Raw genomic sequence first — 12618 nt, forward strand, 5'->3', positions numbered from 1 at the left:
TTTCCTCACCAGCTGCATGATCTTGAGCAAAAACCTTTTCTGTGCCCGACCCTCATCGATGGTTTCCGTGGGGCCTGCGTTACCACATCGGGGCTGGGCCCTAACACGAGCCCGCCTGGGCTGCCTGCTGCCTCTGAACCCATCTCTGGCCACCTCAGCAAGGCCTTTACTCCTGGGGCCTGATGCTCAGATCTTCGCGCTCACTCACCCTTCAGCCCTCTTCGCTCAGGCTTTACCTCAGCCTGGGACTGCCTCGTTTAACTACTGTGTCCGCGCACCAGAACATAAGTTCTGAGGAAGCAGAACCGGGCCTGGGCGCCCCCCAGGACTGAGGCCAGCCTGCTGCAAGGTCCCCGACACGGAGTGAAGGAGCAACGTGTGCTGTGTCCACGGGGAAGCTTCCGAGAGGGCACGGACCGGGTGGGAGCGGGTCACACGGGCGTGGACGGTTCTGGCTCCGCTCCTCCGAGCGGCGGTGACAGGGCCTCCCAGCTTCACCTGGGGCCCCCGCCGTGGCACTAGGGATGGGGGAAGCAGTGGCTGGGTTCCGCGGAGTGAACGCGCGGGGAGACGCGCCCGCCCGTCTGGGCCAGGCCAGACAGCCGGCTCCCGTCGCGTAGCAGGCCCGACCGCAGCCGCGGCGCCGGGCCACGTGCGGCCGGCAGCGGCGCCCCCTCGCTTCCGGTAGCCGTGCACCATGGGACTTGTAGTTCGCCGGCCGCGTCCGCCGCTCCGGCAGAGAAGCGACCAGCGCGCAGAGGCCGCGCTGCATGCTGGGAGCTGTAGGCGCCGCGCGGCATCCTGGGAACCCTGAAGGGAGAAACCTACACTCCAGGCTCACTCTTCTCTCAGCTCCACTTCCCCCAGGGATCTCGGGCGGCAGTCACCCCATTATATACACGAAGACAGCCCTGGAACTGCCTTCCGCTTTTGCGGTGGCGGCTGCGGGACAGACGGGATAATGGCGTCCCCCGCGTCCTCATTGGCTAGGCGCTGCGTGACGTCACTAGGAGGCGCCCTCGTGGGGCGCCGAGCGCAAGTCCCGGAGGCTTCTGGGTAGCGAATTACTCCCGCCCCCAGCACCGGCGCCTTCCTTTCCGTCCCTGACGCCACCGAGGTCGCACGCGCGAGGCTGCTCTGCCGCCGCTGAGTGAGTGGGCCGGGAATGCCGGGCCGCGGGGCCTGGCCGCGGTCGTGAGTGCCGCCGGGGGCGGGCGGGGCAGGGCGTGGGCCAGGCCTCGGCGGCGGCTCCGCACCAGCCGCGCGCGGCCGGGCACTGGCCTCGCAGGGACCGGAGGCTGCCCCTAATGCCGTTGTCCTTGCCTTATGCGCTAGGATGCGTTACGTTGCCTCCTACTTGTTGGCCGCCCTCGGGGGCAATTCCTCCCCTAGCGCCAAGGACATCAAAAAGATCCTGGACAGCGTGGGCATCGAGGCAGACGACGACCGGCTCAACAAGGTAGCCGCCTCGCAGGGGCCTGAAAGCCCCGCCGACCCTATACGGCGCATACGGGGCTCCCTCTCCTACCCAGCCCAGGGAAGAAGGTTGCCGTGGGTTTAGTGGAAGGCCTTTGCCAACCCATGTGGTTTTGGAACTGCCCTAATGTATTGGTACAGCCCAAAGTAAGAAAAAATGGGGATGAAGTCAAGTCCGCGTTAGCGTGGCTCAGTGAGAACAAGTCACCTGTAAGCTTTTTTTTAAGTGAAAACAAGCCCACGTTAACTTTATTTTTTTGAACTCAATGTGGTGGTGATTTACTCGCTAAGTCGTGTCAGATTGTTGCGACCCGATGGGCTGTAGACCGTCAGACTTCTCTGTCCATGGGATTTCCCAGGCGAGAATATTGGAGGGGGTTGCCATTTCCTTCTCCAAGGGATCGTCCCAACCCAGGAATCGAGGTGCTGTGCTTAGGCGCTCCGTCCTGTCTGACTATGCCACCCCACGAACTGCAGCCCATCAGGTTCCTGTCCGTGGGGAGTCTCCAGGCAAGAATGCTTCCCAACCCAGGGACGGTACCCGGCTCTCCCGCATTGCAGGTGGAGTCTTTACTGACTGGCCACCAGGGGAGCTTTCATTCAGCCTAGTGAAGGTTATTTTGATACGCATTGAGTGTGAAGTGAGATATTTTGCATTTTTTTTCAGCAGTAAGTTTTGGTGTTATTTTCCACATGCGGGATGTCTTAACTTACTGTCCTGAGTGGGTCATAACTGCTGTGCGGGGGGAGTTACGTGTGTGGCCGGCCTCTGGTAACCCCGCTCCTCATCTGCTCTAGGTCATCAGTGAGCTCAACGGAAAGAACATCGAGGACGTCATTGCCCAGGGTGAGGTCGTGTTCGAGGCTTTGGTTTTCACGGTCCATTCTGATCCCTGCCGGTCAGCTTGTGGCCTGCCAGGCTTCGCTTGTGGACCAGAGCACTCTAGAAGCCTAACCCAGAGCAGTGAGCAGCGTCTCCGTGGGCTCATGCTGTGGCGCTTCTAGACAACGCCCCGGGCAGGGCGGCAGGGGCGCCTGTGCCTTCAGTGGGCTTCTGTAAACAAGCCTCACTGCTGGGGGGCTAGGACTGACCACAGGCCCCTGCCCTGTGAGGTCAGGCTGGAGCTGGACTTACTTGGGAGTTGAGCTTTGGGGGAGTTGTTTTTGTCTGGGTTCGTGACAGGGCAGAGGCAGCCTTGTCTGTGAACTCACTGCGGGGGGGTGAGGGCCTGGACACTGGGACAGTGGATTCTCTCTGCCTGGTCGAAAGCATGTTTGTTCAACTTAACCTCCCTGGTGGGGCACCGTGGGCCTGCAGATCTGCTGGGGGGGCTGGGGGTTCCTAGAAGCCAGTGTCCGGGAAAATGGGACTCTGGCACAGACCCGAACGAGCTGGACAGTGTGTCTTCATTCTGAGGTGACATTCAGGCGGGACACCTGCTCTGGGCTCACCTCCCCTTTGGTCTCTGCAGGTATCGGCAAGCTGGCCAGTGTGCCTGCTGGCGCGGCTGTGGCCGTCTCTGCTGCCCCAGGATCGGCAGCACCTGCTGCGGGTTCTGCTCCAGCCGCAGGTAAGTGGAGGCTCAGGCAGCTGTTGGTGCACACGCCCTGAGGTCTTTCTCTGCCAGGTGTGCGGCCTGCACTGCGACTGAGCTCACCCTGCTTTCTCCCCACAGCGGAGGAGAAGAAGGAGGAGAAGAAGGAAGAGTCGGAGGAGTCAGATGACGACATGGGCTTTGGCTTGTTTGACTAGAGTCCCTCTCCTTTGCAAATAAAACCCTTTTTATGTATTTCTTGAGCTCTCTGTGAGTGCTTTGTCGGTGTGGTCTCTGCATCCTTGTCTCGTTCTGGGATGAAGCAGGACCCTTGTTCCGTGGAGTCAGAAGAGCCGGGAGTGGGGTGCCTGGGAGGGGTCACTTCCTGTGGGTCTTGAGTATGGCCAAGCCTTGTGCCTCCTTGGACATTGTCCCAGCTCCTGAGGACTGCCAGGGTCTTGGAGGGAGTAAGGTTTTCAGGGGACTCCCCGTCCAGAAAAGCTTCAGAACCTCTGCTCTGTGAGGCTGGTGCCTCCAGTTGAGGCCAGCAGTTCCCATTAGACTGAGTGGTTTCACTCACACAAGGAGATGGGGTGCGACCGGACTCCGTTGCAGGAGTCGGGCTCCTGGTCTTGTTCGAGTCAGCACCCCAGCTCCACCGTAGCGCCTGAGCAACTCGGGTGTCACTCAGCTGCTCTGAGCCTCAGTGCACCAGCCGTCTGGTGGCCACTGCCTTTGCTCGGCAGATGTGGAAGTGCCTTGCAGACAGCAGCGCTGGGCCGCATGCTTTTCAGGTCCTTTAGTGGCAGGCTGGCCCACGCCCCTTCTCCAGGTTCTGGCCTAAAATACAGGGCAGAGGGGAGAGGCCCTCTCACTACCCAGTTCAGTCGCGTCTGACTGGTACCCTGTGGACCGCAGCACACCAGGCCTCCCCGTCCATCACCAGCTCCTGGAGCTTACTCCAATTCTTGCCCATTGAGTTGGTGATGCCATCCAACTACCTCATGCTCTGTCATCCCCTTCTCCCACCTTCAATCTTTGCCAGCTTCAGGGTCTTTTCCAACGAGTAACTTCTTTGCATCAAGTGACCAAACTATTGGAGTCTCAGCTTCACCATCAATCCTTCCAATGAATATTCAGGACTGATTTCCTTTAGGATGGACTGGTTGGATCTCCTTGCAGTGCAAGGGATGCTCAAGAGTCTTCAACACCACAGCTGAAAAGCATCAATTCTTCATCTCACTGTCCTGGCCCTGTAGCTGCTGGCAGCCTTCACGGCCTTGGGCCTCTGCCTGCCAATGCCAGGCTCCCCGGTAGATGCTCTGCCTTTCTGAAGGCTGGTGTGGTGGGTAGGCGCTAGGAGCTCACCCCGCAGTGGGCATTCATGGAGCTGTGGACTCACTTCCAGAGGGGAGTGGTAAGGGCAGAGCAGGGGCCGGCGGAGCCGGGGGGTGGGGGCCTCCGGAAGAGGCCCAGGCGGGGCGCTGCCCTGAGGGGTGGGGGCTTGGACGGGGGTGGGGACCACGGCAAGGAAAAGGTCTGGGTGTGGGGGTTGGGGGGGCTCTGTGTGCCCAGGGACACAGCTGACCTGAGGCCGTGGTGCAAGGCTAGGGTATTGGGGCCCCTCCCAGAGGAGTGGACCCCGGGTCCAGGGGCAGAACTCACAATCCTAGGCTCGACCCCGTGGGGGCAGAGGAACCCTGCCTGGTGGCCGGCAACCCCCAGGGATTCTCATCTGTACGGGCTGGGGGAAGGGGCAGGTCCGCCTCCCACTCCACAGGCAGCATTCTGAGAAGGGCTCCATGTTCCTGGCTCCAGAACTCCTGGTCCCAGGGGCCTGAAGGGAGGGTTATGTACCCAAAACAAGCCAGCTAGCGTGTGGAAATGGGAGCAGAGGCCTCCCCGCATGCGGCTCAGCCTCATTCCCTCAGAAACAACCCGGACACTGGCCTCCCCCAGAGCAGGCTGCAGGGACAGCCTTAGGCCCGTGGCTGAGCTCACCGTGTCCAGCTCCTCCTTGGTGGTCCACCCTGGTGGCCCCTGGGCTCTGCAGGCTGGCCTTGGGGGTCTGTTCCATCCCCACCGTGTCCCCGTCATCTCCTGCTGTGTCCCGCAGCCTCCCCAAGCGCTCAGGAACCCCAGTCCTGGGCTGCTCCTCCATCCAAAGCACTCGGGGTTCTAAGCCAAACACCCTCACCCCTGCCATCCCTTTTCCCAGGACCCAGCTCCCCTCCCCTCCTCCCACCCAGGGCCCTGTGCCTTCCCACGCTTCACCCTTCTCAGTCCTTACTTGAACCTGCGGAAGCACTCTCTCCCACTTCAGCCCAACCCCCTCCCCAAGCGGCCCGTCTGGGCTGACTTTCCTCACTGCTCTACTGGCGCGGGTTCCCATGCCAGGCACACATGCCAAGCACGGGTGGCTTGGAGCTGAGGACTGGTTGGCATGATGCCCGATGGCCCTGTCCCGGGGAGGCCCTGCTCTGGCTTTGCCTGGGCCTGATTGGGGAGCAGCCCCAGGCTGGGTCCTGAACCAAACTCCTGCCTGGGGAGCGAATATCAAGGGTGACATGCACACTGGCCACCTGCCTTCAGCATAGATAAGCCTTGTTTGGCAGGTGAAGTGAGGTGCCAGATGGCCTGGTGGCTCAGGCGTAAAGAATCCCGCCAGTCCAGGAGACGTGGGTTTGAACCCTGAGTCCAGAAGTTCCCAAAAAGGAAATGGCAACCCACTCTAGTACTCTTGCCTGGGAACTCCCATGGACAGAGGAGCCTGGTGGGCTACAGTCCATGGGGTCAGAACAGAGACAGGACTGAGCCAGGAAACAAGTGAGATGCAGGGCTGGCCTCTGGATACAAGGCAGGCTAGCCCTGCCCTGCAACCCAGGAGAAAAATGCGGAAGGGGGTGGGAGGGTGACGTTACCGGAACCTGCTTGGGCAATTAGTGAGGGCGGGTCGGGGCTGGACTCACCCCGGAGTACACCCCACAGCCCGAGGAGCTGGGACAGGAGGCGGGTGGAAACCAACTTAGTGCCCAGGTAGAGGTGGCTGCGGGGCGGTCGGAGCTCGGCCGGGAGGTCGGGTGCGGGTCTGAGACGCCAGTGTTCTCTCTGGGAATTGTGGTTTGCGCGCAGCCCTGCGTGTTTACGGGTGATTCTGTGATGAATCTCGGTGGGTCCTTCAGGTCCCTGGCCCGCGGCGAGCTCCTCGGAGTCCCGGGCGGGCGGAGGCCTACGCCTGAGGGAGGCGGGATGCTGCCCGGACAGCAGGGCCCTCGGCTCCCGGGTGTCCAGCTCAGATGCCGACGTCCCGGGCCTGACAGCGGCCATCCGCACTGCTCTGGGCCCCCGCCCGCCCCTTTCCGCCGCCCACGGGGGTGGGGGTGGGGCAGCAGGACGTGGGGGACGTGGACTCCCGTCCGGGCCTGGCTACTGCCTTTGGCGGGGCCGCAGGTGCGGCGCTTCAGAGCCCGGGTGGCTGGACGGCGGGCGGGGCCTCCGTTTCGGGGCCGGGGCTCGGGGCGGGGTCGCCGGGCCCAGGTGGGCTTCCGGGGAGGGCGGGGCCTCTGGCGGGGCGGGGCCTCGGGGCCGGGGGCGCGGCCGTTCCCCGCGCGCCCCGATAGGCCCGCGCGAGCCGGCTCCGCCCCGCCCCCTGCTAAAATCGCCGCCTCTGCGCAGAGTCCCCAGCTCCGCCGGCCGAGACCCCGAGCCGCAGCGACCGAGGGGCCAGCCGGCCGGGGTAGCCCCGGCCCCAGAGCGAGCGGCGAGCGCGCGGCGCACAGGGCGGCCTGCGGAGCCCGGGAGCCCGGCGGGCCGCCGCGATGTTCCCCAAGGAGACGACGTGGAACATCTCGTTCGCGGGCTGCGGCTTCCTCGGCGTCTACCATATCGGCGTGGCCTCCTGCCTCCGCGAGCACGCGCCCTTCCTGGTGGCCAACGCCACGCACATCTACGGCGCCTCGGCCGGGGCGCTCACGGCCACGGCGTTGGTCACCGGGGCCTGCCTGGGTAAGAGGGCCGGGGGGGCTGGGCAGATGCCCCTCGCGAGGGTGGAGCGGCCCCTTCCGTCACCACGGGGAGGTGGGAGGGGGTCTCTACCCGGGACCCGGGCCGAGGGTCCAATTCCGGGCGCCAGCCAGGGGCGGGGCCTGCCTTGTTTTGCTCCAAGGGTGCCCGGGGATTGGGGTAGGGCCCGGTGCGCCTCTGGGCCGAGGCTGCCACCTAGGGCCCGCCTCTCGGGCGCAAAGGTTGGGGGGAGGGCAGGTGCAGCAGGAGTTATTTCATTGGAAAGAGAAAGTAGTTCGTGGGCGGGACCTCGAGAGTCGGGGTGGGGTCTAGGCCGTCCGCTTGCCCCGGACGTGTAAGACCGGGTGCCAGCGGTCACTGTGTCCTGCGGCTACGGCAGTCCAGACTGCCGTGGCCCCGGGGCCAGGAATGGAGTTGGCCTCTGAGAGAGCGTCTGGGCATTGTGGCTTGGTGCCTCCCGAGGACTCCTGGAGGAGGGCCGAGCAGGGCAGGCCTGGGCCTGGCCAACTCAAGCTCTCTCCGGCTCTCCCGCTCCTGACGCACCGCCCACTTGTGGGCCTGGGTCCGCGGCTGCGGCCAGACGTTTTTGGCCCCTCCATGGGGCCAAAGGCGCGTGGTGACTCTGGAGTCCCGGCGTCGGCCTTCTCCGCCCGCACTCTTCCGGCGGCCCTTGCCAGTGATGTTTACGGCACACGGAGTTCTCCTGGAGGCAGCCAGTGACAGAGGGGTCATTAGCTTCTGGAATGCCCTGCCCAGCAGGAGCCTGTCCAGGGTTCTCCCCTGCCCTCTGCCGGTGACTGTCCCCCGGAGAGGTTGGGGCGGGAGGGGCAGACTGGAATTCACCCTGCGTCCCGGCCCTTTCCCCTCCAGGTGGCCTCCGCCCAGGGTTCCTCAGACCGCCTATGGTCTCAGGACACCCCTAGGTCCGTGGTACTTTGTTGAGGAAATGGCTCGCGTGGCGCCTCCCCCCAGCACACACTCCCAAGAAACCTTTCTCACAAGCGCCCGTGGTCTCGGGCAGCTGGAGCCTGCGCCCCGCCTCACCCCTGACCCCAGTGGCGATCCCAGTGCCTCTGGGGCCTTCCTGCCCCGGCTACTCCTGGGCCTCTTGCACACCGGCTTTGTCCCGGCCAGTGCCCATGGCCCCCAGAGGCATGTGGAGGGGCTGCAACGGGCTGCGAGCGGGTTTCATGCCCCCGGGCGGCATTACGGTCTGTGGATCTGGAGCTGGCCAAGTAGGTGAAGGCTGAGGCTGCTCAGAGTTGAGCCTGTGGCTTCTGCCCTTCCTGGGGGGAGCTGGGTGCCAGGCCACACCAGGCTCTGTGATTCATGGATCAGGGAGAGCATTGGGAAATACTGGGCAGAGGGCAGGCCATGGCCTCAGCTGTCTGCCCTCCCAGGAGCCTCTCTCTTCCCAGGAACAGGTGGCAAATGTCCCAGTTGTGGGCCAGGCTCCACAGTGGACACAGAGACTCCTCCTGGGTGGATAGGGCTGCCTTGGGTCTGTGCCATGGTCCCTGGGCACGGAGCCCTGGGGAATGTGCGAAGCCCAGGAGTGTGGCCCGACTCTTGGCCCTGCTGTTCCAGGTGAAGCTGGTGCCAATATCATCGAGGTGTCCAAGGAGGCCCGGAAGCGGTTCTTGGGCCCGCTGCACCCTTCCTTCAACATGGTGAAGACCATCCGGAGCTGCCTGCTGAAGAGCCTGCCTGCTGACTGCCATGGGTGTGCCAGCGGCCGCCTAGGCATCTCTCTGACCCGTGTCTCTGATGGCGAGAACGTCATTATAACCCACTTCAATTCCAAAGAGGAGCTTATCCAGGTGGGCCCTGCGTGCCGCACTGGGGTGCGGTAGGAACCCTGAGCCCCTGCTCACTGCCCCCTCTGTCCCTGCCCCCAGGCCAATGTCTGCAGCACCTTCATCCCCGTGTACTGCGGCCTCATCCCCCCTTCCTTCCAGGGCGTGGTGAGTATGCCCTGAGCGCCCTGCCCGGGTGACAAGTCGGCTCCTGTGTGTGGGGTGGGATGAGTGCCCCCCCAGCCCCACCCTCCTGCCAGCCTGTGGCCTCGCTTCCCCGGTTACTCAAGAGCTGTGAGCCCAGCGTGAATGCGAGTTTCCGGGGGTGTTCTCCCCAACCCCGCGGTCTGGCTGTCTGTACAGTGGCCAGTGCCCAGTGGGTGAAAGGCGCAGATGAAATGGCCCCAGGGGAGGGCCATCAGCGCCCCCTGCTGGGCCCTCCCCATGTGACCCGGTGTCCCTGCCCCCAGCGCTATGTGGATGGCGGCATCTCAGACAACCTGCCGCTCTATGAGCTCAAGAACACCATCACGGTGTCCCCCTTCTCGGGCGAGAGTGACATCTGCCCGCAGGACAGCTCCACCAACATCCACGAGCTCCGAGTCACCAACACCAGCATCCAGTTCAACCTGCGCAACCTCTACCGCCTCTCCAAGGCCCTGTTCCCGCCCGAGCCCCTGGTGAGGCCCGCCCTCGCCAACGGCATGGGGGACAGCTGCCCGGGGGCCTCTCCTGGCGATAGCTCGTAACTTGCCCAGCCTCTGTCCAACCTGGATCTGGCCCTGGATTCAAGTTCGCTTAGGGTGGGGTGGGGGGATGGTGCAGGGACCCCCGCGGACCCCAAGGGGGCAGAACAGGGCGTGTATGGCCCCCTGCCCCAGTTTATGCCTCCCCTGCCTCAGGTGCTTCGAGAGATGTGCAAACAGGGCTACAGGGATGGCCTCCGTTTCCTGCGGCGGAATGGTGCGCGGGCTGCCCGGGGCTGGGTGGGCTCTGCTTGGCCGTCCCCTGTGGGCCAGCTGGCCGCAGCCCTGCTGATGGCCTGTCGCGTTCTCCCCACCCAGGTCTCCTGAACCGGCCCAACCCCTTGCTGGCACTGCCCCCCAGCCAGCCCCCTGCCCCTGAGGATGCCGACGCAGAGGAGGGGGCAGTGGCCATGGAGAGGACTGGAGGGAAGGACCACCCGCCTCCGCCCAGGGAGGATCACATCCTGGAGCACCTGCCCTCAAGGCTCAATGAGGGTGGGTGGGGGGAGGGGGCGGAGGGGTCCTGGGCTCTGCTTCCCCCCCGCCCCCGACCTGCCACCAACCACCCTCCTGCACCCACAGCCCTGCTGGAGGCCTGCATGGAGCCCACGGACCTGCTGACCACGCTCTCCCACACGCTGCCCGTGCGTCTGGCCATGGCCATGATGGTGCCCTACACTCTGCCCCTGGAGAGCGCGGTGTCCTTCACCATCCGGTGAGGAGCAGGGGGCGGGCGCCCGGGTCGGACTTGGGAGTCATTCCTGGGTGGTGGGCACAAGGACACAAGGAGAGGGACAGCTGGTATAAGGTGCTGCAGAGATGCCATGTCGGGCCCAGAGCCAGGGCACAGACCGGGCCGGCCCGCCGTGGCCCCTGAGGCCATGCCTTGCACCCTGCCCCAGCTTGCTCGAGTGGCTGCCCGATGTCCCTGAGGACATCCGGTGGATGAAGGAGCAGACGGGCAGCGTCTGCCAGTACCTGGTGATGCGCGCCAAGAGGAAGCTGGGCAGCCGCCTGCCCTCCAGGTGAGCCCCTTGCCGCCGTGCTGCCCCGGCCCGCAGCCTCCAGGGCAACCCCCACGCGAGCCCACCCTCCCTCCCGCCCTCCCGCAGGCTGTCGGAGCCGGTGGAGCTGCGCCGCGCCCGCTCGCTGCCCTCCGTGCCGCTGTCCTGCGCCGCCTGCAGCGAGGCGCTGCCCAGCTGGATGCGCAACAGCCTGTCGCTGGGGGATGTGCTAGCCAAGTGGGAGGAGTGCCAGCGGCAGCTGCTGCTCGGGCTCTTCTGCACCAACGTGGCCTTCCCGCCGGACGCCCTGCGCATGCGCGCCCCCGCCGGCCCGGCCCCCGCTCCCCCGCAGCACCCGCCCAGCTCGCCCCCTTGCTGAGGGCCCGGGGCCCTGGCCTTCTGGCCCCGGGGCCCCGGTGCTGGGGGCTGCCCGCCCCCCCACACCCAGCGTCCCTGTCCGTGAGGCGGGGCCCCGGGGCCAGCTGAGCTCCCCTCCGCAGTCCCTCTCCACCCCACTGCACCTGAGGAGCTGGGGGCCCTCACGCTGCCCAAGGGGGCTTTGCGGTCCACCGGCCGCTCATTCGCCGCCCTGAGGAGGGCCGGGTAGCCCTCCCAGCGTGGCCACAGGGGCCCCTGCCTGTGCTTCGACCTCCCCTTCGGGGCCCCGCCCCAGTGTGGGGCCAACACTCTGGGGCGCGGCGCCCCCGCCTGCGAGCGCAGTATTACTCCTGAGAACTTCGCACCTGCTCCGCCGGCCACAGTTTTTCATTTTCTGAAGAATGTGTGTGAAGAACTATTTATTTTTTGCCAAAGCAGATGTAATAAACGCCACGGCCCAGCCCTGCCTCCTTCACTTGTGTGTGGCTGCCGCCCCCCAGTGTCGCGTCTCTGCAGCCTCAGGCCGGGGCTTCCCGGGACCCTGCGTGCCTCTAACCTGGCACTCAGGGCCTGCCCGCCAGCTGTGGGGCTCCCTCTCAAAGCACCGAGGGCTTCCTAGGCTGCCGCCCACTCCGTTGGCTGGGACCCTTGGGCACAGCTTTCCAAGGGCCGATGGAAATATTTGGGACCAAGATCCTTGCAAAATAAAAACAGAACTGTTTAGTTTAGAACTTCATGGCGTCCTGGGGGTGTGGGATGATTTCCCGGTTGGATGGCTGTGCAGGCTGAGGTTCCCCAGCTGAGCGCAGGGGAGAGGTGGGCGGTGGGGGGTGGAGGGGGCTGCTCCACAGTGGGTGTTCGGCCCAGGCTGATGGGAGGTGTGGGTCTTGCCCCTGTCATCAGGAGCCTTCCTGCCCCCGAATATAGGAGGGAGCAGGTGTGCTGAGGGGGGCTGGGTCTTGTGGGTGAGACATGCTCTGGAGGCCTCCTCTGCTCTGCCTGGGCAGTCTGAGGGGATGCGGCCAGCCCCTCTTGACCACAAGGGCCCATGGGGGAAGGAGGCGTTTCTGAGCGGAGCCGGGCGCTTGGCTGGCAGTCCAGAGCTGATTGCTGCTGGGGGTTTGCCCGCACCTGCCCTTCATGCTTCCCCATGGCCGCAGCCCCCAGCCAACAATAACGGTCGGGCCGGGGCTGTGACCGGGAGAGCCGGCTCAGCAGGTCCCTGCGTGCCTGTGCCAGGGGCCACCCCTTGGTCTCAAGGTCCTGTCCTGTAGGCCCAGCCGGTTCTAGTTCAGCAGGATCCCTGGGGGAGCGGAGGCCTCCAGGCCCCAGTGCTGCCAGGAGGGCCCCGGGAGGCCCCTCCAGGTGGGTGCAGGGCTGGGCCGGGACCTGGGAGGGGGACCCCTGGGAAGAAGCTGGCATTTTCTTCCCCTGCAAGGAGGTCACACACAGGTCCCCCCAGCACCTTTCTGGCAACCCTCCCCCAATGGGAGCTGCAGTCAGGGCTGTGCCCCCAAGGAGAGTTTGGGGTGACTGCTGAGACAGGAACCCCCTGCCAGCCCCCCCCAGTCATTCCCCCTCTCACACACAGGCCTCTAAAGCACTGATTTAAATACCGTGTTGTAGTACACTACCCGTTTATTGTTTTAAAAAATATGGG

At 64.8% G+C, this 12618-nt stretch overlaps 2 protein-coding genes and 1 non-coding gene across 3 annotated transcripts; all 3 read left to right on the forward strand.

Annotated features, from left to right (window-relative positions):
- The first annotated feature begins 1076 nt into the window (after positions 1-1076).
- Positions 1077-3266, forward strand: RPLP2 (ribosomal protein lateral stalk subunit P2). The gene is made up of 5 exons (XM_068977820.1): positions 1077-1150; positions 1336-1459; positions 2275-2323; positions 2949-3047; positions 3153-3266. The coding sequence occupies exons 2-5, from the start codon at positions 1337-1339 to the stop codon at positions 3227-3229; spliced, it is 348 nt and encodes a 115-aa protein (XP_068833921.1). The 5' UTR covers positions 1077-1150; position 1336; the 3' UTR covers positions 3230-3266.
- On the forward strand, positions 2354-2487 carry LOC138084898 (small nucleolar RNA SNORA52). The gene has a single exon (XR_011145299.1). It is a non-coding gene; the product is annotated as a small nucleolar RNA SNORA52 (small nucleolar RNA).
- Positions 3267-6774: 3508 nt separating the features above from the next.
- PNPLA2 (patatin like phospholipase domain containing 2) lies at positions 6775-11630 on the forward strand. Its single transcript, XM_068976328.1, has 9 exons — positions 6775-7016; positions 8622-8854; positions 8933-8998; positions 9301-9510; positions 9733-9793; positions 9895-10071; positions 10159-10291; positions 10479-10601; positions 10689-11630. Exons 1-9 carry the CDS (start codon positions 6830-6832, stop codon positions 10957-10959), a joined length of 1461 nt encoding a protein of 486 aa, XP_068832429.1. The 5' UTR covers positions 6775-6829; the 3' UTR covers positions 10960-11630.
- The last annotated feature ends 988 nt before the right edge of the window (positions 11631-12618 follow it).

Source organism: Capricornis sumatraensis, chromosome 8 (genome assembly GCF_032405125.1).
Source record: "Capricornis sumatraensis isolate serow.1 chromosome 8, serow.2, whole genome shotgun sequence".
Taxonomy (NCBI): domain Eukaryota; kingdom Metazoa; phylum Chordata; class Mammalia; order Artiodactyla; family Bovidae; genus Capricornis; species Capricornis sumatraensis.